This window comes from Neovison vison, chromosome X (genome assembly GCF_020171115.1).
Source record: "Neovison vison isolate M4711 chromosome X, ASM_NN_V1, whole genome shotgun sequence".
Taxonomy (NCBI): domain Eukaryota; kingdom Metazoa; phylum Chordata; class Mammalia; order Carnivora; family Mustelidae; genus Neogale; species Neogale vison.
Window position 1 is genome coordinate 30,807,267 of NC_058105.1, and position 25,893 is coordinate 30,833,159.

At 43.6% G+C, this 25,893-nt stretch overlaps 1 protein-coding gene across 5 annotated transcripts in view; it reads right to left on the minus strand.

Annotated features, from left to right (window-relative positions):
- The window catches only part of DOCK11 (dedicator of cytokinesis 11), a 189,504-nt gene that overhangs the window by 124,725 nt on the left and 38,886 nt on the right, over positions 1-25,893 (minus strand). For 4 of the 5 annotated variants that reach the window (XM_044236036.1, XM_044236035.1, XM_044236038.1 and 1 more), the window contains exons 2-6: positions 15,627-15,743; positions 15,452-15,541; positions 14,954-15,036; positions 13,597-13,666; positions 12,892-12,987 (exon numbers count right to left, since the gene is read on the minus strand). In XM_044236036.1, coding sequence (XP_044091971.1) covers positions 12,892-12,987; positions 13,597-13,666; positions 14,954-15,036; positions 15,452-15,541; positions 15,627-15,743 — 456 coding nt within the window. Of the gene's footprint in view, positions 1-12,891; positions 12,988-13,596; positions 13,667-14,953; positions 15,037-15,451; positions 15,542-15,626; positions 15,870-25,893 lie in introns of those variants that run through there. The other variant, XM_044236034.1, reaches the window with a different exon arrangement.

Sequence of the window (25,893 nt, forward strand, 5' to 3'; positions counted from 1 at the left end):
CTCTCTCTCTCAAATAAATAAATAAAATCTTGGAGAAAAAAAAAAGCCACAGACTGCAGACTGTGTCAAGCATCTGTTATAGTAAAATTCCCCCAGATAATGGATCTAAAATCATTTCAGGGTGGGAATGGAAAGGGACCAGGACACAGGCTCTGGGTGATAACTGAGCAAGCACTTTCCTACACTTCTTGTCTTACAGAAGTTGGCTTTAAGATTGAAGCTTGCCACTTTCAATCACCCATCTGAGTATCCAGTATGATCTCGGACTATTTTAAGAACTTCAGTTAGGGAAAGAATACTATTCGGCAACTTCATTCTTGAAAATGACTTAATTTCTGGCAAAGAAGCTGAAATATTGACAATCTATTTTTCCCATAGCATGAATAAGCAAAATGTATCACACGTTAAGCATTTCTTTTCAGGAAAACCAGGAAAGAGAAAGAGAAAAGGTATTTTCGTCTTGTTGAAATATCACCGATTTTGGAATGAAAGACAAAAATATACCAGCGGGAGGAACACCCCAACAGGTTAGACCGGTAAATGCTACAGCTCCTGTTTCAGGGAGTGGTCGTGTGGGTTTGTATGGTACCAACAGAAAGGAGTCCAAACAGAATAGATTGCTTTGTTTTGTAATGTCAACGGAGTCAATACTACTACACGGGCACAGAAAATGCATGTGGTCCCACAAGGTGAGAATACATACTCCTCGTTATTGATTCACCCACATTTAAGTTTCCCAGAGCTAAAGAAATCTAGATTCATGTACAAGGAAAGTGTTAATCATAGTGCTGACTGCACACACACACACACACACACACACACACATACACACACAAATACATACACACAGTTGACTCTTGGACAGCATGGGTCTGAAGTGCTCAGGTCCACTTACACGTAGATTTTTTAAAAAATACATTTGGGTGCCTGGGTGGCTCAGTGGGTTGATGTCTCTGCCTTTGGCTCGGGTCGTGATCCTGGGGTCCTGGGATCGAGCCCCCTATCGGGCTCTCTGCTCAGCGGAGAGCCTGCTTCCCTTCCTCTCTCTCTGCCTGCCTGCCTGCTTGGGATCTCTGTCTGTTAAATAAATAAATAAAATCTTTAAAAAAATACATTTTACAGTACTGTAAGCCTATTTTCTCTTTCTTACTTATGACTTTTTTAAAGATTTTGTTTATTTGAGAGCGAGTGAGCATGGGCAGGGTGGGGAAGGGTGAGGGGAGGAGGGAGAGGGAGAATCAGACTCCCTGCAGAGCAGTGAGCCCAAGGATGGGCTCGATCCCAGCACCCAGAGATCATGACCGGAGCTGAAGGCAGATGCCTAATGGACTGAGCCACCCAGGTGCCCCTCCTTATGACATTCTTAATAACATCTTCTTTTCTGTTGCTTACCTTATTGCAAGAATCATAGTACATCACATATACAACATACAAAATATGTGTTAATCAGCTGTTTTAATGTTATCCATAAGACCTCCAATCAACAGGTTATTGGCAGTTACGTTTGGGGGGGGGGGAGTCAGAACTTATATACGGATTTTCAGCTGCACAGGGAGTCAGTGCCCCTAAACCCCACATTGTTCAAAGATCAACCATATACATTTGCTTGTTTTTGTGACAGTGGTTCACGTGTTATTTAAATGATGAGACCAGATGGCCTAAAATTACATACTGTGCGCAAACACACAAAACTCGCCCTTTTGAAAGTTATTACAGTAATTGTGTAGGGCAAAAATTCAGATACATTTTCCAGGCAAAAATTACAACCAATTTGCATCTGACCTGTGACCAAATCTAAAATTCAAGCCGGAGCCACTTGCAGAAGCCCAGAGCCAGCAACAAAGAGAGTGGCAGAGGAACGCGGAACACGGAGCAAAACATTTGTGACGCAGAGCCCAATTTGAGTCTGTGAAATTTTTTTCCTGTACAGCTGCCTCACCAAGCAAAGATGTTCCGTGACAGCCACCACTTCCAATATTAGCAAAGAACATCATTACAATAGAGAGGGAAAGGGATCTGAAATTACAGTAAATCACTTCCTGTAACATTGCAATTATGTCAAAATGGGACGCTGAGGTGGGTCGCTCATGAATCTGGGGGAGAAAGCAGATGCTGAAAGTCACACGATCTGGATTCCTGTCCAGCACTCCCGCCCACCAGCAGGGAAGCTGTTTTCAAGACCCTGCTTCTCCGTTCCCTCACTAGTAAAATGGGATTGGGCCAGACTATCTGTGAGATCATTTTTTTCATGATCTACAAAGAATTGTACTGAAATTGAACAGATAACATGACAGCCTTCCCAGGCTAAGGGGCACCCTCCCCAAACAACTTCTTACAGGCTTGAAACACCATTTGTTCACGGAAAGACTTTTAAATTATTTCCACAGAAATCAGACTCAGCCTCCACGAAAGAACTGTAAGTTCGCTTCTCAGTCTAATGGTCTAGGATATTCATTGGGTTCCATCTTCTTGGAAGCTGCAAATAATGACTACATAGAACCGTGGTGATTACTCCGTATCATACCTCTCATCTCGAAGGCCTCGAGTCCTTCGTAATCAACAGCTTATTCTTCTAATGTCACCGGAGATAGGTATCATTAAGTATCATTTTACTTAACAGCAAACCGAGAGACCAAGAGCTCACTCAAGTTCACACAGGAAAAGTCAAGGATAGAACTAGAATCAGAATCCGATGAGGAAGAAAAAGTGAATCTTGACCAAATGTTCCAATGACTTCCCACCTAAAACCACAAAGCCTCACCATAGCCTAAGACGGTGTACCCGTGTGGCCTCAGTTTACCTCTTGGACTTTCTTTCTTCTTTTAAGATTTTATTTATTTATTTGAGAGTGAGAGAGAGCACAAGCAGGGGGAGCAGCAAGCAGAAGGAACGGGAGAAGCTCCCTGCTGAGCAGGGAGCCCAATATGGGGCTCAATCCCAGGACCTTGGGATCATGACCTGAGCCAAAGGCTGATGCTTAACCGACTGAGCCACCCAGGTGCCTCTCTTGGACTTGATTTCTTATCATCCTAGTCCAGCTACCCTGGCTTACCAGCTGCTCTGCAAACACCCCAAGAAAGCAGCTACCGGAAACTTTGTTTCCTTGGCCTGGAATCCTCTTTCTCCACGTGTGGACGATGGTTCACTCTCTTAGTGCTCTCAGATCTTTGCGGAAATCTCACCTCTTCTGAGAGGGCTTCTGTGACCACACTGCCCTCCACCACGGCACACTACTGTATCTTTTTCATATGGCGCTCACTATCCAAATATAACTCAGTCATCTGTTTATTTGCTGTCTGTCTCTTTTAAGACTGTCAAGGTCCTTGTCTCACCCACTACCATATCCCCAGTCCCTACAACAGCGCCTGGACTCAGGAAAATTTGGCAAGATAAATGATGCCTGGATGAATAATTCATTCTCCAGTTCAAATTCCCCAGTGGTTCCAACCAATAGAATGGGATTTCTCTGTAATGTCCATATTCCTCCTCCTCCTCCTCCTCTTTATTACTTTTCCTAGATGGCGGACACAGCTGAAAACGCCCCCCCACCTGACTCGATGAGAAGCATGGACCCTGATGAGTGGCCTCCTCAGACCACCCAGAAGAATAAAACTGAGAGGGAGCCAAAGGAGGTCATTCTCAGGGATCAGGTCCTGCCAAGTCTCCTTAAAACCCTGAGGTGCCTGGATGACAACCTTTTAAATATTGACCACATGACCCCTTCTGGAGCAAGAACAAAGGCTTTCTGTCACTCAGCTGAATCAAAGTTGGAAGGCGGGCAAGTTTGAGCACCAAGTAGCTGCAAATTAGGAGAGCCTTTTATCATCTGATAGAACAATCTCAAGAGGGTTCACTTATGTGTGTTACCGAGAGGGTAAGTATTCACTGCTAAGTTACACGAACCGGGGGCCTTGGGAAAGAACGCTTTTCGGGATTTAACAGAAGTAGGCAGGCAAAGTAGGTGGGCTGGGGGCAAGGAAGGATCGGGCAGGAGAAACTTACTTCACTCATGTCTCAGAGCAGAAAATAAGAGGCAGCAAGGAAAAGGAGAAAGCAGGAGAGCAAGAGAAGTTCTGGGTCTCAGAGCCGTTCCAAGCAAAGATGAAAGAAATAATACAGAAGAAAACCCCGGGACTTATCAAAAAATCAAGTTGCAGTTAATTATACCAGAATGTCAAGAACGCCATCCCACTGAAGAACCCCTACCAGTGCGTTGGCAACCTAATCTATCACTCATCTCTCTTCACCGTATCGTTTTACAGTCTCACCAAGTTTTAATAAATCACACAGGTTTACTTTCTGGGAAACTGGTTAAAAAGCAAATAGCTTTTTTAATCTTTTCTTTTCTTTTCTAATCTTTTCTTTTTTTTTGAGAGAGAGAGCATGGCAGGGGGGGCAGGGGACAGGGAGAGAACCCTACACAGGCTCCACGCCCAGCATGGAGCACAATGTGGAGAGCCCAATGCAGGGTTCAACCTCATGACCATGAGATCATGACCTGAGCCAAAATCCAGAGTTGGATACTTCACCGACCGAGCCACTTGGCTGTCCCTCAAAGAGCTCTTCTTAAAGAACTCCACCATATGTGGGCACTGGAGATTTTTAAATTATTTAGTTTGGAGCAAATTCTAGAAGGAAAGGTCTACAATCCGCCTTTCTCATTATGACAAATGATCTGATCAGCTAGCTTTATCTCAGCACATCATGGCTCTGTTCAAATTTTCAGTGACCCTCCCTCACCCACATGGCAGGGCTCACATAACCAATCCCACCTTTGAGGCGCTCCCACAATCCTACAAATAATAATACAAAAAATAATACAAATGGCTGACATCCGTGGAGTGGTTACTAATACCGTCCAGTCTCTGGCTTTCCTCACACCATACCATTTAATCCTCATAATGACCATGTATGGTGATTACTATTATCATCTCCGTGTTATAGAGGAGAAACTGAGGTGCAGGGAGATAAGGATGGACCAAACAAAATTTATTCTCCCATGACTACCCAACTTCACCTAACACACTTCCCGCCCCGTACACACCTGCTTCCAACTCTCACCTCCTGATTTTCTCCCGTGGAGGCCCTACCGCCTTCAAGAAGCCTTCTCTGACCTCAGATCACAGTGACCTGGACTCATTACAGCACTTGGTCTCCAAACCACCTTTCAACAGTATACTAGTTTTTTAAGTAAACTGTACACCCAATGTAGGGTTCGAACTCACGGCCACACAATCAAGAGTCATATGCTCTACCGACTCAGCCAGCCAGGTGCCCTTAAACCATTTTCATTTTGTGTCCCATCTCCCTAAAGAGGTTTTAAGTTCTACATGGGAAACTTCTCCCTACCCTTTGCAATACTAACACCTTGAGTTAATAAGATATTCAGTACATATTTGGTGATGAATTCATTGACTCCTCATAGTGTCTGGCACATGGGCATCCTCTAATAAATGGTTTTCAACAGTCACCAATAAATGAGGAAAAACTAAACATGAAAAACAAGTCGGGGGGTCTGGCTGGCTCGGTTGGTAAAGCACCCAACTCTTGATCTCAGCTCAGGTCTTGATCTCAGGGTCATGAGTTCAAGCCCTGTGTTGGGCTACACGCTGGGCATGGGGTCCACTTAAAAAAAAATAAACGGATAAAAAATAAAAACAAATTCATGAGAAATCCCTTACCCATAAAATGACTATAATCTGTTTTTTAGCTGGGAGAGACAGTCTGCTAGACTTGAGAACTCAATGCACTAACCTAAAAACAACATTTAAAAAATTTCTCTTCTTTTTGTTCCAATCAACATAATGACCTTGGCCTCCCCAGCAATTATTTTAATATCACAGGCGCTTTCCTAGGTAAAATTCCTTGATTTGTTGTTCTCCCAACACAGAAGGGAAAAAAACCTCCTGTATCAGTCAAAAGAATAAGTGAGGACTGTTTGACTCTGGATATATATAACAAGTGGGAGGGGGCAGGCGAAGCGAGTCATACATCAAGCAGTTGAACTTACAACCCCGATAACATAGCAAGACACTTCAACATTTAATTGCTGGGAATGAGGAGGAGGAAGCTAGAGGAATGTGCCCCAATGGAGCCAAGAAGAGGCATAAAGGTGGGTGTCCCAGGGGTTGGCCAAGAATCTGCAACAGACTTTTTATTTTTTTTTAATGAAAAACCACCCTCAATATCAGACTCTTCCTTATTCCATAGATCATTATATCCCTTAGGAAAACTAGCTCTAAGCGCCAGGGGAAGGTCAAATCCAATATCTTAGCTATGTCATTTGCATTCAATTTCTTCACCAAGGTGATAAAGAGTCAAAGAAAAAAGCAGAGCTTCCCAGCAGCTACTTGAGAGATAATGTAAATGGACAGGTTTCTGTCAAGATTGGTGTTTCGGTCTAAGGAATCATTTATTCTCTAGGAGATCTTAAACTTGCTCTCTAAAACTTTCCCAGGAATTACAGACTAGCAAAGGGATGGGTTCTGATTAACTAGAAAAGTACAAGTGGGGGAAATTAATCACCTATGACAAGGCTTGCCCTGTTCTAACACGAACACCGAGAACAAAGCAAATCATAAGCTTGGGGTACGACAGTCACTGCGGACAGGCGATAGGACAAGAACTGCATGACGCCAGCATCTCCTCGGCAAGAGGAAGTGTCCAGCCACTGAAAGCGTGCCTTGGGCATTAATGCACATCATCGCCAGCTCTCCCGGTGCCTGGGTTCCTCACGACCAATTTCCTAGCCAACCACGGAGAGGCTCAGCCAGCACCTCTGGGGAAATCGTGATGATGGCAGAAAATGATGCAGGCTTTTCTCTTAAACGCTGACTGGAGTTGGTGGAAAGGCATGTATGGGCAAAAGTGCAAATTTTTATTCCACAAACATGGGCTCTTGTCATCTTCCCATATGAAGAAATCAACTTAGCCCCTTCGCACTAGAGCCCATCACTATCAACTTGAATGTTCCTGCAAAACTGTCTGGCAGCTAGTGAGGGAGGATTCGCTTTCTTTTTTTTTTTTTTTTTAAAGATTTTATTTATTTATTTGACAGAGAGAGATCACAAGCAGATGGAGAGGCAGGCAGAGTGGGAGATAGAGGGAAGCAGGCTCCCTGCTGAGCAGAGAGCCCGATGTGGGACTCGATCCCAGGACCCCGAGATCATGACCTGAGCCGAAGGCAGCGGCTTAACCCACTGAGCCACCCAGGCGCCCGAGGATTCGCTTTCTAAAGCAGCCTATACATGAATTACTGTGGCTATATTATTTATGTCACATTACAGATCACGTGCTTGCTTTCTCCAAAGACTTGGTAAAGAGTCTTCTGATTCCCTTTTAGCTATTGGCCTTGGCTCAGTGTTTTCTAACCTTCTTTCCTTCGCTTGTTTTTTTCTTTCCACCTTCTCTGACAACTCCATTTCTCCTTTCCATGACATTTAGACTCCCTTATTTCTGACAGTCAAAAGAATCCAGGAGAGGGACTTGGCCTTGTTTACAAAGACAGTTAAGGGGCGCCTGGGTGGCTCAGATAGGTAAGTGTCTGCCTTCAGCTCAGGTCATGGTTCTGGAGTCCTGGGATCAAGCCCCACACTGTCACTGGGCTCCCTGCTCAGTGGGGAGTCTGCTTCACTCTCTTCCTCTGTCCCCTCTCCCTACTCCTTCTCTGCAGCGCTCTCTCATTCTCTCTCCAATAAATAAAATCTTGAAAAAAAAAAAGAGTTGAGTTGCTGTCCATCATTTCAAATTTTCCAAAGGACTGATTCTACATTTTTTCCTCTAAATCCAGAAGTTTTTTTAAATGAATAAAGACCCTGAAAGTGACACCTCACTCTAAGAAGGTTCCAGCTACCCTACCTTAATCCCTGTCAACCCCAAGGGGATCCACAGGCCCATGTCAAGCCACAGCACACCGAAGAGTCACAGATGAAACAGAAGGGAAGGCACATGTCTCCCGCAGGCTGTTATGTGCTACTGAGTCATGAGAAATACCAAGATACTTCTGTTGTAGCTTCCTGTTAGTCTACTGCGAGCCTGAGGGCCTATCAAAGCTTGAATTTTTCTGACAGCAAAGGTTCTTGGCTTTCCACTTGGCCAGCTCTAAGCCTGTGGTGCTCACTGCTCAAGCTACCTACGCTTCTCACCAGCATGGGCTGGACATCCTAGCAGGCAGGGGACTCTAGACATACGAAGGGGATAATTGCCCCTGGTATCAGGAAAATGACTAAGATAACGATAGCATGCCCGACTCACCTTCCCGTTCATTTACAAGACTCATTCATATTCTTCACATCAAAGGCTACCATCACAGAAACAAATCTAGAAGGGATTGTCCTCTCAGAACATCTCATGAACCATCAGCCCTCTGCTTCAGTTCATCTGTTTCTGCCCTTGCCGAGTCTCCAAGGGCGAGGTCAGCTGCTCCCCCCACCATTAGATTTAGACTCTTTCCTGTGTCCGGGCCAGTCCAGGCCTGCCGTAGGAAGAACATGTCTGATTCCCCAACCCGAGGGGGCAAGCTCAAGGCCCCCAGGGCGCCCCAGTTCAGAGGCCTGGACTTCCATCTTGGCCCTCACTCCAAGTTCTCGAGGCTGGCCAAACAAAATGCACATCCAACACCCACCCCCACCCACCCCACCCCCATCCCGCCATGGCCCTTCTCCCTACAGTCACAGGCCCTCTGTTTACATAGACATGGCACCGTAAACTCGGCGAGTTTCAACCAACTTCCACGAGGCTGAACTCAATAATAGTTAAAACACAAATTCTTAGGGAGACAAACCATCAGAGACTCTTAATCTCACAAAACAACCTGAGGGTTGCCAGGGGGAGGTGGGTAGGGAGAGAGTGGTTGGGTTATGGACATCGGGGAGGGTATGTGCTTTGGTGAGTGCTGTGACGTGTGTAAACCTGGCAATTCAGAGATGTGTACCCCTGGAGCTAATAATACATTATACGTTAATAAAAAATTAAAAATTAAAAAACACAATTCTTAGAGGAGAACAAAAACCTCTTGGAAAAACCCCTCAAACACCTTTCACTGAGTCTGGCCAGACCTTCTTCCTCTCATGCCCATCCCAGCTGTGATTAACCCTGAAGCAGAATACTACTGCTCTGGCTTAGGATGTGAAACAGGAAGAAGAGGGGACGTATATCCAGCTCCCAGAAATCCAAAATGGAGAAGATCTGGGATAAATGAAATCCATGACCAGGCACAATTCCCAAATCTTGTTATGGCCTTTTTCACATTATTCCTCCTCGTTTTATTTTATTTTTTTTTAAAGATTTTATTTATTTATTTGACAGAGAGAAATTACAAGTAGATGGAGAGGCAGGCAGAGAGAGAGAGAGAGAGGGAAGCAGGCTCTCTGCTTAGCAGAGAGCCCGATGCGGGACTCGATCCCAGGACCCTGAGATCATGACCTGAGCCGAAGGCAGCGGCTTAACCCACTGAGCCACCCAGGCGCCCCTCGTTTTATTTTTTTTTAAGAGCTGTGTGGCACACAGGATCACTTTGATTTATCCTTCTTTTCCTTTCTTTGCCTACTGTTTGGTAGAAGTTTTAAAAAGAAAAGAAAGTAAGTGGTTTTATGCTATTTGAACTGTATCTCACTTTAAAAAAAAAAAAAAAAAGGAAGAAGAAGTGGCCAAAACGTGAACAGCTGGGGACGAAAGGAGGCAACAACGCAAAGAGCCTAGCTCACAGCGGAAGAGCGACAATAAGCTGGAGGCAGGCGGCAGCTGTCCCCTTCAGCTGGGCCATGTGGTCACCAAGTTGCCTCAGACCCCACCACACGCTTCATGAATTTATGGCTCCTGCCTGGCCCCCGTGAGTGGTGCTGTTTGCAACCTCCAGGATAGACAACACATCAGCTAAACAATCAATCTTTCGCTACTTGACTGAATTCGTTTTTCTATCGTCATTGGAACAAACTGCCACAAACTCAGTGGCTTAAAACAAAATATATTCTCTGCCAGTTCTACAGAGCAGAAGTCTGAGGTGGGTCTCTCTGGGTGAAAATCCAGGTTGTAGCAGAGCTCTGACCCTTTCTAGAATCTCTAGGGGAGAAGCCATTTCCTTGCCTTTTTGCAGCTTCCAGAGGCTGCCAGTATTTCCTGGCCAGTGGCTCCTTCCACCATCTTCAAAGCCAGCAACAAAGCATCTCTCTCTGACCCCGCTTCTGCCCTCTCGCCTCCTTCCCTGACTCTCCTCTTCTGCCTCCTCCTTCCACTGACAGGGACCCTTGTGATTACACTGAGCCCACCTGGAAAACCCAGGCTCCTCTCCCAGTGTGCTGATTAGCCATCTAATCAGATCCCATGTCTGAATCTGGGGCTGTGTGACCTTGGGTGAACCATTCATTTCTTTGTGCCTCACTTCCCATGTCTTAAACCAAAAATACAAATGTCCCCTTGGCCATTTAAGGGAACATTTACAGATGTTGGGCATTAGGACATGGCCATCTTTGGGAGGACAATTATTCTGCCCACCGCATCAACCAATCTGTGTTTCACAAACTACGGAGGAAAATGGAAAGCATGTACTTTTTACAGGCAACTGTGTCTTGACTTATAATAAATGGGCTCCTAAAAAGTTGTATGCAAAGCAAATTCTATTTTAAAGGCATTAGAGGAATTCACTATTGAAAAGAATCCCATGGTGAATTGTTTTCTGAAGGTATTAATTCCCCAATGTCTGTTCTATGAATCCAGATTTCCATACATTATATTCATGTTGGGCTACAGTAAGTATGGAGAAAACATTTTAATATTTTGAGTATGCTGAGAGTGGAATCAAAACCCATAGAGCCAGGGTGCCTGGGTGGCTCAGACATTAAGCACCTGCCTTCAGCTCAGGTCATGATCCCAGAGTCCTGGGATCTAGCCCCACATCAGGCTCCTGCCCAGCAGGAAGCCTGCTTCTCCCTCTCCCACTCCCCCTGCTTGTCTTCCCTCTCTTGCTGTCTCTCTCTCTGTCAAATAAATAAAATCTTTTTTTTTAAAAAAAACCCATAGAACCATTTTCTGGCAATCTGCACTGAATTATACTCTTTCACACAAGCATTTCTGAACCTGAGAATTTTTTCCCTAATATTTTATATATTTATTTATCTGAGAGATAGAATGAACACAAGCAGGGGGAGGGGGAAGGGCAAAGGGAGACGCAGACTCTCCACTGAGCAGGGAGCCCTACAAGGGACTCAATCTCCAGACCGTGGGATCTTGACCGGAGCCAAAGGCAGACATTTAACCGACTAAGCCACCCAGGCGCCCTGCTGAACCTGGTAATTCTGATTGGACGTATATTATAATAAAGCCTTGAGTCTCACTCACTCAGCTAGTTGGCCTTGACTGTGTGCCTGGAAGAGCACAGGCTTGGGCATCAGCCTGGCTAGGTTCAGATCCCATGTCTGAATCGGGCTGTGTGACCTTGGGTGAACCATTCATTTCTTTGTGCCTCACTTCCCACGTCTTAAACCAAAAATACAAATAGGACCCCTCTATCCTAGGACTACCACAAGGACTAAATGAGATACAGACTACAAAACACCCAGTACGGTGCCTGGCACATACACATGAGGTCCTCGATGAATGGATTCATCACCGTCAGCTAAAGCCCATGTTAACGTTAAGTGCAGGAGACACACAGAAAGCATCCTACAACCTGGATTCATTATTCCTAGGACTTGGAAATGAAAGTGAGAACTGGACATAGCCACTCAATGGAAAGCAGCAGGCCAAATATTAAATTAAGATAAAACTGGAGTCTTCTCTTGGTAGACACCCATGGTTTGTGCTCGCAGGCTATGTGAGAGACAGAATGGCCTTCCGTACTTAATGACAGTGTGAATCACCCTCGGCAAACCACATGACCTTGTACTGAGTATTTGCAAGAACAGTTATATTTGGTACAAGACAATACTTTGGCTTTCTGCTCAGAACCTTCCAAGTAGCTTGTTAGTTTCACCTTCGGATTTTAATAGTTCTTCACAGCCTCTGGAACAAAAGTCAGCTTCATGCCCGAGGCATTCGAGATTCCCCCCAACTCCCCTGCCCCCAGTTCTACCTTTATCTCCTACAAACCCCATATGCAGATATTTTGGCCAAACTACACAACTCTGTAATTCTCGGACAACACCAAGGTACCACTTTGTCTAGTGGGAAATTTGGTATGTTCCTTATCTCATCTGGAGACCACTGGCCTTCAGGGACCCTCATCTTAGACATCCATAGCTTTCCCCTCGTGACCCGCACAGAATACGCGCCTAATCAATATTTGCCAAATTAATGGGCTACCCGATCCTTCTATTCAGTATATCCGTCTCCACATAGGAACCTGTGATGCCCTTTTGTTTCAATGTCATTACCTTCATTTAGCTGACAGTCTCCTTCCTGAATTTTTTTTTTATTTTTAATGGAAGCGTCGTTGAATGACAGCCTCCTTTGTAAACTTCCTGATTCTGAATAATTACATTTCTTTAAAAAGTTGCACTTCTAAATTTATCCTGAGGTTGCAGAGTTTTTAAATTCTATACATCTGTGAGAAAATCATCTCAATGGAGAAAAAAAAATTTTTTTTTGGCTAGGGCTCACTGTAAACATTTTTTTTCAAGATTTTTAAAATTTATTTGAGGGAAGAGAGAGAGAGAGTGAGCAGGAGGCGGGGGCAGGGGGAGAGGGAGAAGCAGACTCCCCGCTGAGCAGGGAGCCGGACACGGGACTTGTGATCCCAGGACCCTGGGATCATGACCTGAGCTGAAGGCAGGCACCCAACCGACTGAGTCACCCACATGTCCCTGTAAACATTTTTTTAAAGAAACATGTTTTCCACACAGGTTACTCATGACAATGTCCTTAAAATGATGAAATAATACAATGACTACTTCTTACCTTCATGGTAACCGTGATGGTGCTATTTACATTGGCTTTATGCAACCAGCCTTGTTTTATGACGCCACCCTTCTGAGAACAGAGCGAAGAGGAATCCTGAAATAGGGCAAAAACCGTCAGTGAAATAGCCGTCCGTCTCATCAAACTTTTGTGGGGACGCGAACGAGGCGCTTCCCCACTTTCTAATTAAAGCACAACCCCCCCACCCCACAAAGATGCCTGATGAAACTTGAAATCATTAACTAGAGAAAGAAAGGCTCTGTGCCACGCACACAGCAGGTGCTCAATATTCACTGAATCTCAGGGGCTGTCTTCTGGGAATCTTCTGCATGAAGTAAACAGTCAAACTGCACCTCAAAATGGCACAGACATCCAGGCCATCTGTCCCAAGAGGGATCTATTACGCAGGGGGTTCTAGATTCATCACCCTGCCGCATGCCCAGTGCAGAGAAAACAAGCCCCACGAGCATCTCCCACAGGTGGGAAAACATGTTCGTACACAAAGCACAGCCCACTTCACTTGATTTTCCCTAAACTCCACTTGGAAATGCAACAATTTTTTTTTTAATTTTTAAAAACGCTCATTAGCTTGAAAGCCAGCCACCAATCACTTGAGAACAATACTGTTCCCTCAGCTTTTCTCAAGGAGTTCTGTGTCGGCAGAAGCGACCTTGAGGACACCACTGCGGTGGCCCCCACTTTTACCTCATCTTTCTCACAGTCCTCGTCAATCTCAAATACATGACTGGGAATCTTTTCTGGTCGCAGAGATTTGCTGAAAATGCAAGAGAATTACCTCAGATACTGAAGAGAACAGACAAAAAAATAAAATAAAATAAAAGCAAGATGAATAGACAGACTTCTCTCTTTTACAACCAAGGAAACGCCAAGAAGTGAGGAGGATAAATTCTTTTCGCCCTTCCAAACTCAGAGTTTCCTCTCTGAGTAAACTTACATTACCTTTTACGTGAGGACTCCTACGTGTGCGGCCTGTGGCGAAGCTACAGCTAAGCCAAATACTAAGTCAGCCCAGAACTGCCAGAGAATGTGGGCCGGAGTTGTTAGTGGTGGCAGAAGCTTATCTTTCCCCAGAAAAAAAAAAAAGCAACACAATGTAATTTCTGGCTCTTTCATCCATTTGCTGTATGAACTTGGTCTGGTCATCCATCTTGGGATTCAATTTTAAAAAGACGTCTTTAGGCCTGTTTTCTTTTCTAGGGAATTGTTTTTGAAAACTACAAGAGGCTACACAACATCTTATTTCTCGAAAACATTTCCCAGATGATAGATGGCCTATGAGGTTAGGAGTACTACAGATGAGGAAACGGAGAACAGGGAGGTGCAAAGAGATTGAGTGACTGGCCTAAGGACATCCCGCTAATAAGTAAGCAGCTGGATGTGGTTGTAGTAAGTGACAGTAAGTGGTTGTTGAACCTCAACAAATAAGACTGGAATTGGCTCCTGGGCCAATGTACTCTCAGCAGCCGGTCAACTCAATGGAAAGAAATGTGCTTTTGTCAAGGGATGTCTAGGGTTGTCGAACTGAACCAAGTACCTTCTAGTATTTTCTTTGTTTTTTTAAAATTTTATTTATTTATTTGGGAAAGAAAGAAAGAGAGAGCATGAGCAGGGGTAGGGGCAGAGGGACAAGTGGACGCCCCATTGCGCAGGGAGCCCGACACAGGGCTCAATCCCAGGACCCCGAGATCATGACCTGAGCTGAAGTCAGATGCGTAATCACCTGAGCCACCCAGGTGCCCCACTTCTAGCATTTTCCTGGACACCACTGGAAAGTGCTCACTACGTTATCCAGAATTAAAAGATTTTATGGTCAATATAGCTGCATCAAAGCCAAAAAGCGAACGCATACATTTGGGGAAGAATTTCAATGTGTAAAGTGAAAGCATATTCAATTGGCCAAAATACATTTACCAAACAAGCCGGTCACTTTAAGGCCTTGCTTTATTATAAATTATCTCTGAGAAGCTTCATAAGTGGTTAGAAAAAGGTAAAATGTTGAATAACTTTCCTCTCAAAGGCTTCCCCTGAATTCTACACTTACCATGGCAACATTCGAAAGTCTCCAGAGAAGTCTTCATACTTGTAGTTTACCACGTGCCAATCTGTGCTATAGGTTTTAATACACTGAAAGAAAAGAGGAATTTTTAATTTGAAACATCAAGCAAGCATACATCTATCCAGTTTGCAAAAGTCTCGTAAAGGAAGCTGACAGACTTTGTAAAAATCATTTGGAAAATACTTGTACTGGGATCATCCTTTGGGGATTAACATGGCCTCCCTAAACCAACTGGGAGCAAAAAATCCCAATGCATACATACTTTGGAACACTCTGACTCCAAATTCAGAGAAGATTCAAATCCAAAAGAGAGAGAAACTAAGAACCCATGCTGTTTGTCACAGTGATTAAGCTCTCTCCTCTCTACCCCATCATCTAGACTTCTCACGGAGATCCACTAAGTTAGTCATTTTATTTCCCATTAATGCTAAAGGAAGAACATTGACTTTAATAATGTCCCTCTGTGGCCTCTGAGGGTCTTACCTCTTTGACAAACAAACTTTGGGCCCTTTTCTCAGCATCTTCTGGTACAGTGGACTGCACTGTTCTGCGCTGACGACTTATCACCGAGATCTAGAAGACAAGAAACATTCTTGCCGTTAAGAACCAGCCTGGAGAGCACAAGCATTTTCCTTGAAAGTAGTGTTTGTGAACTCACAGAGATATCCTCCATTGGAAACATAAGCAGGTCTCTGAGGGGGTCACTGTAAATCTGGGTTTTCCTTTGGGTGATAACATTCTCGTAGTCCAAGGGCTCAACAATTTTGGTCTTTTCCTTAATGAGAGACAAAAACAAAGTTAATATGGTCAGACTCATGAGGCATAAATTCCTGTCCGTGTGTGAAAGACAGAAGGGACTACTGACGGCAGTGAGCACTTCGGATGCTTTCACAAGAAACATCCTTCATAAACAAAAAGCGCAGGCGCCAAACACATATGGACACACACGCAGATCTCTCCGCTAAAGCCCAGGGGGTCTGGAGAGCTAGCCCTGTACCCTGCTTTGCCATGGGCCCTTCAAAAATGTAAGGTAAAAAAAAGAGTGGTCCGTCTGGAAGCCTGTCGGTTGAATTTTAGGGAACTGGCTCTGTTCACTGGGTAACCGAAGAGGACAAAGCATGGACATTTGTGTACCTGGTGCAGGCGGGGCCTGGCCGAGTGTGGCTATTGGAGATGCTCGAACCTCTGGGCAGGCGTGAAAGGGTGGGGTCCTAGGTGACAAAGTCAGGGGATCCCTGCCAGACTTCCGGGGGACGTGGCCACTGAGAGGAGGGCCCCAGCCTGAGGCTAAGGTTACAAGGAGCAGGGTCGGTGTCGGGAGAAATCCAGGCTATGACTTACTAATCAGAGTAACAAGAGTGAGCATTTACCAAGCCCTTTCTATAAGTGTGCCAGACACTGTGCCAAGCGCTTTCTCTGTATTTTCTCATGTAAGCCTCATAACCACCCTAGGAAATAGGCTTGATCTGGGGTGCCTCGCTGGCTCAGTCCATAGAGCGAGCATGAGTGAAAAGAATGAATAAAAAAATAGAAACAGGCTTAATCTTTGTCACCATTGAACAGATGAGGAAACTCTGCACTCAACACTACGTAACTTGTCTGCCTTCCGAGCTACAATTCAAACCAAGGTCTGTGACTACAAAGGCTCAGTTCTTTCTACCTCACGCAGCCTCTCCTCCCCCTCAGAGATACACAAAGATAGGAATATGCAAGACATTGAACTTGGAAGAGGATCCCACCACCTACCTTCCTATCATTTTTTTCTTTCACTGAACTTAGCACCATGTGATATAACACCTACTTTACCACTCTGCTTATCTGACGGCGGAGATTTCCCTTTATTTGGTCGCTGTTCTAACTCCAGCCCCGGCAATGGCACTTGGCACACGGCGGGCATGCCACTGTTAATTGTTGGATAAATACTGAGATATTTAGATTCATCGGAGCTACGCCCCAATACACTATTCCAAATCAAGGTGGGTGTATATTAATGCTTCCTAATAACAGTGTTTTACTAAATCAAATTAAAATTACTTAAAATTTTTATTAAAAAACAACAGCAAGTAAACCTGTATACAACATACACTGAAACTTAGTATCATAATGGAATCGGAATTGTATTTGCATACACAGTATTTGAGGAAGTCTCCAGTATGGCATATCCCACAATCCTTTGAAAACAGGGTTTTTAAAAAGTTTTTATTTAAATTCCAGTTAGGCAACATACAGCATAATGTTAGTTTCAGGTGTACAATATAGTGGTTCAACACCCATACAACACCTGGTACTCAACAGAAGTGATGCCCCCCTTAGTCCCCGTTCCCTATTTTCCCCATACTCCCACCCCTCTACCCTCCTTGTGTTTCCTAGAGTTAAGGGTCTGAGTCTTGGCTTCTGTGTCTCGCTATTTTTCCCCCTTGGCTCGATTGTTTTGTTTCTTAAATTCCGCATGTGAGTGAAATCATATGGCATTTTTCTTTCTCTGACTGACTTATTTCACTTAGCATAATACACTCTAGGTCCATCCGTATCGTTGCAAATGGCAAGATTTCATTCTTTTTGATGGCCGAGTAATATTCCATTGTGTACATTCATCCCCATCTTCTTTATCCATTCATCTGTCGATGGACCTTGGACTGCTTCCATTAATTCAGCTATTGGAGATAATTCTGCCATAAATGAGAAGTTTTTATACATGGTTCACAATTAAGTCACTGCTATATCCCAATGCCATATCCGAAGAGCATTTCAGAGTTTCCTCTCTAAGATTACTTAGATTAAACCACTCTGACCAATAAACATCAGTATTCAACAAATCTAAAAGACCCTAAAAAAAAGAAAGGAAGTTCCTAATGAAATTAAAAATGGAACAGCTGTATGATCTAGCAATCCCACTACTGAGTATATAGCTGAAGAAAACAAAATCAGTATCTCAAAGAGGTATCTGTATTCCCATGTTTCTAGCAATATTATTCACAAGAGCCAAAATAGAGAAAAAACTTAAGGGTCTCTCAACAGATGAATGGATAAAGAAAATGTGGTATATACATATATTGAAATATTGGGGGACCTGGGTGGCTCAGTGGGTTAAAGCCTCTGCCTTTGACTCAAGTCATGGTCCCAGGGTCCTAGGTTCGAGCCCCGTGTTGGGCTCTCTGCTCAGCGGGGAACCTGCTTCCCTTCCTCTCTCTCTGTCTGCCTCTCTGCCTACTTGTGTCAAATAAATAAAATCTTTTTTTAAAAAAAGAAATATTATTCAGCCATTAGAAAGAACATCCTGCCAATTGCAACAACATGGATGGACCCGAAGGGCATTATAAGTCAAATAAGACAGACAGAGAAAGACAAAAACCTCAGGGTATCATGGGTAAAGATCTTTCTCTCTCTCGTTCTCTCACACACGTAAACACACACACACCCAGAGGAATATTACTCAGCCATTAAAGAAAGAAATCTTGCTACTTGCCACAACATGTATGTGTCTGAGTGTATGATGCTGAGTGAAATAAGTCAGAGAAAGACAAATACCGTATGATTTCACTTCTACGTGCAATCTAAAAAACAAAACAAAAACAAATTCCTAAATACGGAGAACAAACTGGTGGTGGCCAGAGGGGAGGAAGGGAGGGGGATGGGTAAAAGCTGATGAGGGGATTAAGAGGTACAAACTTCCAGTTATAAAATAAGTCAAAATATAGTATATATAATACATATCTTATATATATTATAAAATATAAATTAAGTCAATTACACCACAGGCAATAGAGTCAATGCTACTATAATAAGTTTGTTTATAACAGATGGTAACTACACTTACCACGGCGAGCACTTCATAATGTGTATAAATGTCAAAACACTATGTTGTGCACCTCAAACTAATATGTTGTGTGTCAACTGTACTTCAATTTAAAATAATTTAAAAATTTAAGGGGCGCTTGGGTGGCTCAGTGGGTTAAGCCTCTGCCTTCGGCTCAGGCCCCGCATCCAGCTCTCTGCTCCCCAGGAAGCCTGCTTCCTCCTCTCCCTCTTCCTGTCTCTCTGCCTATTTGTGATCTCTGTCTGTCAAATAAATAAATAAAATCTTTTTTTTAAATTAAAAAAAATTTTTTAATAAATAATTAAATATTAAATTAATAAATAAATAAAATATTTAAAAAATTTTTTTTTAATTTTAAAAAAAGATTTTATTTATTTATTTGACAGACAGAGATCACAAGTAGGCAGAGAGGCAGGCAGAGAGAGAGAGAGGAGGAAGCAGGCTCCCTGCTGAGCAGAGAGCCCGATGCGGGGCTCGATCCCAGGACCCTGGGATCATGACCTGAGCCGAAAGCAGAGGCTTTAACCCACTGAGCCACCTAGGCGCCCCAAATTTAAAAATTTTTTTAAAAACCTCCCATTGGGGTAGAGCCAGAAAGGAGGACAAAGACTTGATAATCGTTGAAGCTGAAGATAGGTGATAAGTACCTGGGCTTTCATGTACTCTTCACACACACACACACACACACACACACACAAATACTGTATGGTATCATTTATATGTGAAATCTAAAAAAGTAGAGCAGCGCTTGCTGGGGCTGGGAGATGAGGGAAATGGGGAGCGATTGGTCAAAAGGTACGAACTTCAGTTACCAGATGAGTAAGTTCCGGAGACCTAATGCAGAACATGATGACTACAGTTACTAATTCGGTATTGTGTACTTGAAATTTACTAAGACAATAGCGCTTAAGCATCCTCATCAAAAAAATAAAGTATGCACGGTAATAAATGTGTTCATTAACTTGACCGTGGTAGTCATTTCATGGTGTATACATATATTAAGTTATCACAGTGTACACTTTAAATATGTACAACTTTCTTTTTCAACTATACCTCAATAAACCTGGGAGAGAGGGGGAAGATTCTAAGGAAGATATACTTCAAGTCTTAAATTTGAATTTGTAGACCCACAAGATCAAATCCAGCTGATCATCCCCTATCATGTCTGTGAATACAAAATGAGTTGAAACAGAAGAAACAATTCCTATTCGGGGAACTCAGAGGTTTCCTGATAGTAAAATTTGAGCCCCCTGTCCTACATCTATCATGTATTCATGGACCCAAGTGCAAGGAAATTGGCTGCCTCTTCCTATCTAACATTCTGAGTCTCTGATCAATTGCTCAGAGAAATGAGTAAAGCCCATCTAAGAAGGCAAGCCTTAGGCACTGAAAACAATTTCCAAGTCTTGCTTTTGGTGCCAACTATCCTCTCAATGCAGACTGCAAAAACAACCCTCAAATTTCAATGTTTAACCTGTTGAGTTAGCATCTGTTAATCTCTCTCTACAATAATTTCTCAAAAACCTGCTCCAAGTAACTTTGAAAAAGAAAAAAACATCTGCCTTCAGCTTCCTAATGTGGTTGTCAAATTAAGCTGGAAAAAGCCTATGTTCAAAGCAATCACTTGTTTAAACATACAGCAGAATATAAGTCTTCCAAAAAACAAACCCTCAGCTCTCCCTGTGTTTTGAAAGCCTTGTATTCATGTTCTAGAAAACAAGGTTTCACTTTTCATTTATAACTGACTGAACTAATGGTGCCTGGGTGGCTCAGTGGGTTAAGCCTCTGCCTTCGGCTCAGGTCATGATCCCAGGTTCCTGGGGTCAAGTCCTGCAGTGGGCTCTCTGCTCAGCAGGGTGCCTGCTTCTCCCTCTCTCTCTGCCTGCCTCTTTGCCTACGTGTGATCTCTTTCTCTCTCTCCCTCTGTGTGTGTCAAATAAATAAATAAAATCTAAAAAAAAAAAGACTGACTAAACTAAGCATTCTGCAGGCACCTGGGTGGCTCAGTCCGTTAAGCATCTGCCTTTGGCTCAGGTCATGATCCCAGAGTCCTGGGATTGAGCCCCACAATGAGCTCCGAGTCTGCTTCCCCCTCTCCCTCTGCCTGCCGCTCCTCCTGCTTCTGTGCACGCTCTCTCTCTCAAATACATAAATAAAATAAAAATCTTGAAAAAAATTAATAAACTAAGCGTTCTGGGTCTTCACTCTTACTTCCTTTGTCAGAGGTAGCTCGCTTGTAGAAAAAGTTGGGGTGGCTGTTCTAAGTCCCACAAAACTTACCCTAATGGCAGATCTAGGCCTGTTAAACCAGGCTTCATCTGCTTCAGAAGAAAAAGAGGAAGGACTAACCCTCCCCCAACCCAGTCGCCTCCAATCCCAGTCCTCACAGGCCTTAAAAGCACAATTCAAACTGGAAGTAGAGGAAAAAAGCTATATTAGGAGTCAGCACCCCAACAACCACACCCTAAGTTTCTCTTCCAGTGGAATTCACTGGTAACTCTCTTGGCATCAGAGACAAGGAAAACCTTTGACACTTAGAATCATCACGATTTCATGGTGGCTCTGCCCAGTGGTCCAGAACATGTCTCTTGTTTAACTTTGCTATTCAACTTTACCACTGGACTACAAGACTCACAGGGTTTCCCTTAATAAAGCTTCCCTCACACACAAAAAGGGTCTCTCTCCCAGCTTTGCAATTTTTCCCTCCTGCCACTTTGTGCCCTGACTGGCCAAAGAAGGTGCTTTTTCCTCAGTAAAGAACTCTGTGATGGGGCGCCTGGGTGGCTCAGTGGGTTAAAGCCTCTGCCTTTGGCTCAGGTCATGATCCCGGGGTCCTGGGATCGAGCCCCGCATCGGGTTCTCTGCTCGGCAGGGAGCCTGCTTCCTCCTCTCTCTCTCTGCCTGCCTCTCTGCCTGCTTGTGATCTTTGTCTGTCAAATAAATAAATGAAATCTTTAAAAAAAAACTGTGATAACAAGTGGTACTTCATAAACATTCAAGTAATATAGGAAGGTCCCAATGGGTTACCTCTGTGTGGCTCCGTAGCAGCGTTCAGTAAAAGGCAAAAGCTTTTCTACAATCTGGAGAAAAGCAAGCATATGTTTCTGCCTTCTCCTCATAAGTAGTGACAGGAAAACCGTCAACCTAAATTTGGAATCTACTCGGTTTTTACCATAAAGAAAAAAGAAAGTCCCCAAACGGTCTTTGAACGTTCTTGCTCATGGATTCGGAAGCTCTCTTGAAGTAACCTGCTAGTGATTTATTATTAATTTTTTTATCTTATCATTTCACTTGAAGATCACTTTGCGGCCTTCAGGAAACACTTCCTTTTTTTTTTTTTTCCTAAAGATTTTATTTATTTATTTGACAAAGAGAGAGATCACAAGTAGGCAGAAAGGCAAAGAGAGAGAGAGAGAGAGAGAGAGAAGCAGGCTCCCCACTGAGCAGAGAGCCCGATCCGTAGCTCAATCCCAGGACCCTGGGATCATGACCCGAGCCAAAGGCAGAAGCTTTAACCTACTGAGCCACCCAGGTGCCCCAGGAAACACTTTCAATACACATGCTACCTTGTGTCCTACTATAACCTGCCAAGTAGACAAGGAAAATGCCATCATTTCAACTTTCTAATGAAAAAAAAAAGGCTCAGAGGCCTGATGAAGTTCAGCTGTCTGTCATCTAGTAGGAGAACCAGGATTCGAATCCAGGTAATCCAACTCCTAATTCTCTTTTTAGCAGTGTTTTCCAGACTCAGCTTATTCACATACAATCCTCAAGACTTTGCCATACCTTCTGTACTCATATGCTTCGTATTTTTCTTCCAATCAAATCTCTTCTTCATTGAAATGTATTTATTGAAACAGTAAGCTATATATCACTTCCCCATAAAGGAAAATAAATATTTTTCTAAACCTTTTTTTAAAAGATTTTATTTATTTACTTGAGAGAGAGAGAGAGAACAGGAGCAGGGCAAGGGGCAGAGGGAGAAGCAGACTCCCTGCTGAGCAGGGATCCCGATGTGGGGCTCGATTCCAGGACTCTGGGACTCTGGGATGCTTAACCGACTGAGCCACCCAGGTGCCCTAATCGGTAATTTTCCAATCTCTAATAACATGTTTTTTTCTGTTTCTTTTTAAAGGAAACTCTACCCTCAAAGTGGGGCTCAAACTCACGACCCCGAGATCGAGTCACATTTTCTACCAACTGAGCCACCATTTATTGGTGCCCCACCAAGAAAATAAAATTTAAAATATCAATCTTTGTACTATGGTGTGGGACACAGGACACTCTTCCAGGCTTACTTACGACCAAATCTAAATAGACTTGTATACCCTAAAACTGTAAAGAAATGAAGAGTGAAGAAATGAAGGGGAAAAAGAGATGACGTTTTGATTTCTAACAGAGAGAGAAAGGACAGACTGAAAAAGGAAATTCATCAGTACAGATCCAGTTATGGTCTACTTCTTGGTCCAAAGAGAAAAAACAACAGATCCTAACTGGGAATCACTGACAGTATCGAATATTTAGATTTTATGATTTTGTGGTGTTTTCTCCACATCTGCTATCCAAGAGGACTGATCTTTCATCATCTTAGCTGTATATATATTTTTATAAAACCACGCTTGTAATTCTAAAATATGTAAATATGTATGCACATGTATATATTCAACCACCCAACCACTGGTGTATTTTTTTTTGTAATTGAAGTGTAATTAACATACAATGTTTTATTAGTTTCAGGTGTACAACATAGTGATTCAACAATGCTATACCTGACACAGAGTAGTCACCATCTGTCACCGCATAATGTTACTACAATATTATGGATGATATTCCCTATTCTGTACCTTTGATCGCCAAGACTTATTTATTCCATAACTGGGAGTATGTACTCTTAATTCCCTTTACTATTTCACCCACCTCTCCCTACCTCCCCTCTGGCAACCACCAGTCTGTCCTCTGTAAATACAACCACTCGTGTATTCAAAAGCTCATATTACTAGCTAGCCTATTTATATTATCATTAGAAACTTAACCACGTAATTTCAACTGTATTTAAAAAGCAATAATGATCCCATGATATTTCTCTGCAACGATGAGGAATCAGCCTGGGTACTTTCTGCTTAGATATGACATCAAAGGTCATTAGTTTACTGGTAAATCTTTTACTTTAGAAACTAGTTCTCCTGAAGAATTCTAAGAATGTCTCTTCTGTAAGTCTAAAAGTGAACACTGGCTTCACAGAATCCCTCCTATAGCATACTGGGAGGGAGACCAGAAAGCTGGGGCTAAGCTTCACTGTGGAGCCCAGCGCTCTTTCAAAAACCTCTATCACCAGGACCGCCCCCCTCTCCGAGGTAAGTTTCAGTGCAAGAGGGAGCATGGCAACAAGTGGCTTAGGAAACAGAATGACAGCCCAAAATTCAGAAGCCCATTTCCACAGCATTGTGTTCGGACTACTGCTGCAATGGCATTGGACCATATTCTTTTTGAAAATAACAATCTTCGGAAAGAAGTAACATCCTCAAAGAGAGGGGGGTTACTCAATGAATCTCTCCTTCCCAGCGTTCCTCCCAGCTCCAGAACCCCTCTCCCAGACCGCCACTCCACTTTGGTTACAGACACGAGGAGCCGAGGGCAGAGGGCTTGCTCCACAGTTATCTTACGGTCCCACTTGACACTCAAAATGGCCACCGGGGGCGAGCCACTTCCGGCAACACAGGAAACTGAGTGAGTGTGTGCTCTGTGGCACACTTCTCGAGTCCCTGCTGAGGTCCAGGCCCTGTGCCAGCACCTGGTGATGCAGAAATGAAAGAGAACCAGCCCCTGCCTTTGACAAGTTCACGGTTTAATGGGGGAGGGAGGTAAAACCCAAAACATTCAAGCTGATCCCAGACCCTATTGTAACTTCAACCCCACCCTGGCTTCTGTGCCCCCCTCACACCCTCTGACAGCCACATCTTCCAACAAAGGGACCGCGCAAGTGTTTTTGCACACTCTCGGGCATAAGCCTGTACATTCACATTCGTGTCAATCAGAAAGATCTCCTTAGGTGGGTACACGTGGTCTCTGACCGTTTCATCTTGTCTTCTGCTTTTGTTGATAAAACTCTGGAACAGCAGAGAGTAGGTGACTGTCAACAGTGGCCGTACGAGGATGAAGAGAAGTGACAGGTGAGCCACTACGGCAGACTAGGGATTTCGAGAGGGCCCCAAGACACAGAACAAAGGAACCCTATCTGTAAGAAACATGTTCATAAGGCTCGAATAAAGAGTATTTGACTTTTTTATGACCTTGTCTTCTCTAAATCCCTTGATTACCTTTCACCAGTTCTTTTCTTCCCCTCTTTCCCCAAAGGAACTCCTAAGTACCAAAGAAGCTTTGAATTAATAGAATCTGACAACTATGCTGGGGGAGGGATGGCCATCTTTCCAGTTAGCACAACCCAACTTGGCAAAACAGACACGAACATATTTTCATAAAGATTGTTTCTCAGGGCCAATCTTGGCGCAAAAAACCCACATACAAATTGCCTTCAAGACACCAAACTTTCTTAAAGCCAACAACTCAGGGGAAAATGTTACTTTTCATGAGCCCATCGCGTCACGCTTATTCCTAATCCACACCTTGGCTCATGGGATTCCAGCCTCCAACCTCTCTTGCCTACAGCCCTGATGGTCTTTACCTACCACTGGTGGCATTTACTCACAGATACCACGGAACTGCTTTGTGGGTGCTTTGCATAGGTTTCTCCTCAGCAAGATCATAAACTCCAAGAAGGGGGAACTATGCCTTATAATTTCTCTACCACTTACACTGAGCACGACCATATACCAACTTCAACCTTTTATATCTTGTTATCTCACTGGATTCTTTCCAAAACCCTGCCAAGGGGAGGGTCTTTTATGATGCCCATTTTACAGATGAGGGAATTGGGGCTCAGGTAGGTCCCATGTCACACAGTAGTGAAATAGGGTTCAAACCTATTATCCAATGGAGCCCAAAACCAGTCTTTTTTTTTTTTATTTTATTTATTTACCTATTTGACAGAGAGAGAGAGAGAGAGAGCACACACAGGGGGAGAGGGAAAGGAAGAAGGAGAAGCAGGTTC